Source organism: Artemia sp. Qi Xiang Cuo, unplaced genomic scaffold (genome assembly GCF_049724085.1).
Source record: "Artemia sp. Qi Xiang Cuo unplaced genomic scaffold, ASM4972408v1 HiC_scaffold_3225, whole genome shotgun sequence".
NCBI lineage: Eukaryota > Metazoa > Arthropoda > Branchiopoda > Anostraca > Artemiidae > Artemia > Artemia sp. Qi Xiang Cuo.
This window is the reverse complement of record NW_028300618.1, coordinates 1-5,000: the sequence shown is the minus strand read 5'-3', so window position 1 is coordinate 5,000 and position 5,000 is coordinate 1. Positions and strand designations below refer to the sequence as shown.

At 34.6% G+C, this 5,000-nt stretch overlaps 1 protein-coding gene across 1 annotated transcript; it reads right to left on the bottom strand.

Moving 5' to 3' along the window:
- Nucleotides 1-2,889: 2,889 nt before the first annotated feature.
- LOC148938475 (uncharacterized) lies at nucleotides 2,890-3,390 on the bottom strand. The gene has a single exon (XM_089107765.1). It carries the CDS (start codon nucleotides 3,388-3,390, stop codon nucleotides 2,890-2,892), a length of 501 nt encoding a protein of 166 aa, XP_088963891.1.
- Nucleotides 3,391-5,000: the final 1,610 nt, after the last annotated feature.

Sequence of the window (5,000 nt, the reverse complement as noted above, 5' to 3'; positions counted from 1 at the left end):
AGGAGATTTTTTCTGGTAGGTGGGGGAAGGAGAGGGTCGGGGGCTATATGGAAGGATCTTTCGATGAAGGAAGTTTTCATGAGGGAAGGGAAATTGCCATGAAGGGGGCGCCGGATTTGCCAGCATTATTTATTGGTTATTGGGAAGTATACAACCATTTTCAGGAAGGATTTGTTCTGGAGGGGGGGGGGGCTATCGGCGGGGATTAATCTGGATAAAATTAAAGGGGATGATGTTTATTGGGGGTAAGTGAAAGTTATATTTAGGGGGCGGCGCAATTACAAGAATTATTTTAGAAACGATCAGAAATTAAATAAAAAAAAACAAGTTTTTTCAACTGAAATGTAAGAAGGAATATTAGAATTTAAAACGAACAGAAATTATAACGTATGTGAGGGGGTTCTCCCCCAAGTCAATACCGCGCTGTTTACACTACAGTATTTTTTAGTTCTTTCAAAAAAGCTATCTATTCCAAATAAACGGCCTTTTTTATTCTTGGTTCTGTTAATCAATATTTTCTAATTTGAACGTAAAGAGCGTGGTATTGAATAAGGGAAGAACCCCTTCATATACGTAATAACATATACGTAATAAAAAAAAACAATAAAAAAACAAGCGATACGGCTCAATAGTAATCGAAACTTTTAAAAACGAAATTTTGATGTCAATAAATGTATCAAAAGAATGTGTTTATAATGCTGATCCTAAATATATAAATTCTATTAAGTTTAGTATTACTCATCAAAGGCTACGAGCCTGAGAAAATTTACTCGATTTTTTAAAGAGTGGGGAAACATAACCTACAAGTGAAAGAATTTTAATGAAAATCACACCCTCATATTCAGCGTATCAGAAAACCCTATTACATAGGTTTCAAGCTCATATCTGCAAAAATCTGCAACTTTGTATTTTTTGCCAGAAGAAAAATATACGAATATAGAAGTTAGTGACGTAAGTTAATTTGTAAAGACATCCATTTAGCAAAAGCAAATTAAAATTTTTATGCAAATAAAAGCTGCATTAACTAAAAAACGATCAGAAATCAAATAAAAAAAACAAGTTTTTTAAACTGAAAGTAAGGAGCGACATTAAAACTTAAAACGAACAGAAATTATTCTGTATATGAAAGGGGCTGTCCCCTCCTCAACGCCTCGCTCTTTACTCTAAAGTTTTACTCTGTCTCAAAACTTTATTTTTTAAAACAATAAAAAACTTTAGCGTAAAGAGCGAGGCGTTGAGGAGGGGACAGCTCCTTTCATATACGGAATAATTTCTGTTCGTTTTAAGTTTTAATGTCGCTCCTTACTTTCAGTTTAAAAAACTTGTTTTTTTTTATTTAATTTTTCTATAAATCGACACGAACTTCGATCTTCCCTTTTCCAGAAGAGAGGATTGTCACTGTAGCGTTGTAACTAAATGTAATACTTGTCAAATATCCCGACAACACTCAAGCTCTTGATCTGTTTGAATTTAGTAAAACCGGTTTGTTTGTCTGCATTCGGTTATAATTCGCTTAGTCTCAGTGAGAAAAACTACGATGCAGGTATATCTTAATTAAAATATTGATTATAATGAGGTATTTTGGTATTTTATATTATTCATTGATACCAAAATACGGTAAGCCGTATTTTGCCGTACGGTACCCGTGCCCCAGTCATTTAAACATTTGCCTCTCAATTACTTGGACTATCTGTCTGGGCTTTTCTCTGTTCACAATTAGCCATGTCTTGATGCAACCTACTGCAAAATACTTGATCAACTTCAATTCAAAATTATGTGTTCTAGGCGGCCTGATTTCCGTAATTTTTTTTTTGTCGTTTCCGTAATTTTGTAACTAAAGTATCATATTTTGGTGTATTTCATTGGAATTAACCTAACTTCCCTTCTTGGGTGTTTTTGGGATATTTAACAAGTACCTTAAGTGTTTTCGGTATTTTATCAGTTTTTGCATCCTTTACCTTCAAACAAATTTGTTACCCCTAGCAGGAACAACGCGTTCCTCATAATGCAACAAGTGAGCTCTTAATTAGTTGAAATTTTTGGTTAAAAAAGAATTTATTTGCAGATAGCCTGTCTTGATTAATGCTTTTGTGAAGATATGTTTCTGGTTTTGTTACCTGCCCTTGGGAAACTAGACGGTTGCGGGTAGACGCATCAATAATCACTTTTTTGTTGTTGTTGTTGTTTAGTTGACGTTTGAGCGAATCAACCGCTCGTATACGTGCGATCCTCTATTAAATCTTGGGTCCTAAATGGAGCCACGTCACATTGAATCACACAAATATATGTTTGGCACAGGCCACGTCAACACTTAACTATCATGGGACTGTACTAGTACGTTTTACAGAGTGTTCTTATTTAAAACACTGACATCTTTTTTCACATCACATTCTGCTATGGTCAAATAACATATCTAATAAAAAAAAAAAAAATTTTAAACACAAATATTATAGAACGTTTTGCAAATTACAATTTTTTATATACTTAGGCAATAAGGATATAGCCTTTCTATGGGCCCACTTAGGGGATATAGCATGATCAGGGATTGCTCTCATTGTAAATGCACTGAAATACTTTAAAATTAAACTTCTAAATACATTTCTTTGTACATCATATTTCCTACATTTCATTAGGATATGTCTAACATCATCATTCTCATTACAGATATCACAATACGGAGTCAGCTCTGCCCCACTTATGCAAAACTGAACGGGTTTTGGCATGACCTGTCCTCAATCTGAAAATAGTAGCAGCAACAAATCTAACATCATGTACTAGTCCATCAGGCGGTGGCCTATAATCATAAAGCTTTAAAATTGGGTTTACACAATTTCTAATGTACTCATTTCTCTCCCTATCACATAATACATTATAAATACATGTTATATATTAAGTTTGTATAGGTTTTATAATTACACTCTGGCAATTTAAAATACCCCACTTAGCCATATTATCAGCAGATTCATTTCCAGCAATTCCAACATGTGCCGGGACCCATACCAAAAGTATGTTATTCCCCATACATTCTAATGACCTAACAATTTGATGAATACTATAAACCATCTCACGACTAGGGTCATGTTCATTCATCAGGCACTTAAGGGCTGATGCAGAGTCAGAACAAATCATCCATCTCTGTGCATGTCCATATGACTTTATAAAATCTAAAGCCTTATACAATGCAATCATCTGAATTGGAAAAATAGATAGGCTACTTGGTAACTTGAATCTACATGAAATTGACATACTTGGAATCACTACTGCGCAACCAGCACCCTCTTCAGACTTAGATCCATCAGTAAAAATTTGTATATGGTCTCTTAAATGGTCAGTCTGTCTAAACCAGTCCTGTTTTAAAGTCACATTATCCTCATTACCACGGTCAGACATAGGGAAATACACATTATCCTTTATTTCACATGGTTAATATAATACACTATCCTCAAAGGCAATCTCATTTATTGGTGTTATATTTGGGCACTCACTAGAAAGTAAATTAATACATCAAAAGAAAGCAGGAATATTCCTGGTCTTCAATCTAATATCTCTATTGTAATTTCTTAATAGTTCTATGTTAATAAGATCATCATCTAGACTAGCCTTCTTAGCAAAATACTTCACAAGTAACTTATCACGTCGTAATGTAAGGGTATTCACCCCCAATTCAATCATCATTGCAGGAACAGGGGTACTATTAAGGCAGCCTAAGGATCGCCTAAGAGCACTATGATAAGCTACATCTAACTTTTTAAAATTCTTCTTACTAGTATCTCCATATATAAAGGTACCATAATCGAACTTACTATCAATAACAGCCTTTATAATTTTAATAAGCCACTTATAAGAAGCGCCCCTTTTTCCTAGGTACATTACATTTATAAGGTTTAACCTACTCCTTATATTACCAAGTAAATACTCTATGTGTCTCAACCAAGTCATTTTACTATCCAAAATTAGGCCTAGGTAACAAAAAGAATCATCCACCCTAATACCCTGATTTTGAAGATTCACCTTTGGTATTAGAGTATTATTACTTTTTGAGAAAAGCATAACAACTGTTTTCTCAGGTGATAATACCATATTATTCTCTTTACACCACTGTTGTACGTTATTCAATGCTTTTTGCATCACTGACTGTAGATTATGGGGTGCTTTTCCAGTTGTAACTAGTGCAATATCATTTGCATATATATATGTTTGGCAGCCAAGGTCAGTTGAGAGGTCCAAGTCACAGCAATAAATAATAAACAATATGGGCTTAACAAACCTCCTTGAGGTAGTCCCATGTCAGTTTTGATCTGAAAATCTGTATTATATCCTCCAGCAGATACTCTAACCTCACGATTCCTCAAAAAGCTAGAGATCCAATTGACATACTCTATAGGAACACCAATCTCCTCTACTTTTTTCAACAGCTTGTCCACATCTACTCGGTCAAATGCAGACTTCATGTCTAAGAAGACAGCAAATGTATCCTTCCTGCATCGGAAGCCCTGTTTTATTTGGTTCTCAAGTCTAACTAGGCAGTCAGTTGTGCTCAGGTTTGAAAGAAAACCAAACTGCTCTTTCTGAGCAGATTTTATTACAAGCTCAAGAATTCTATTTTTTATCAAGTGTTCTAGTAATTTACAGAGGCAGGATGTTAGAGAAATGGGTCTATATGAATCTGGGCTAGAAGATTGCTTTCCTGTTTTAGGTATTGGGATAATGGATGTCTTTCTCCACTCCTTGGGAGTATACCCCTCTTTAACAGACTTGTTAAAAAGAATCAGAAGTGTGTTTTTGGCTTCCTCTGGTAAATTTTTTAGCATTTGGTTATGTATTTGATCAGGACCAGTTGCTCCTGGTTTGATTTTCTTTAAAGCATTTTCAAGTTCTTCCAGAGTGAAGTCTTCCATTGGAGGGTGGTTTATCTTTGCAATAATTGTATTGCTTAGTGTTTAATGAGGGTATATGTGATCACTTTTCAAAAAAATTTCTTGGAGGATCTTCATTTTATC

Excerpts from the sequence above, each read along its gene's own strand:
- LOC148938475 (XM_089107765.1), bottom strand. The coding sequence starts at position 3,390 with ATGTCTGACCGTGGTAATGAGGATAATGTGACTTTAAAACAGGACTGG.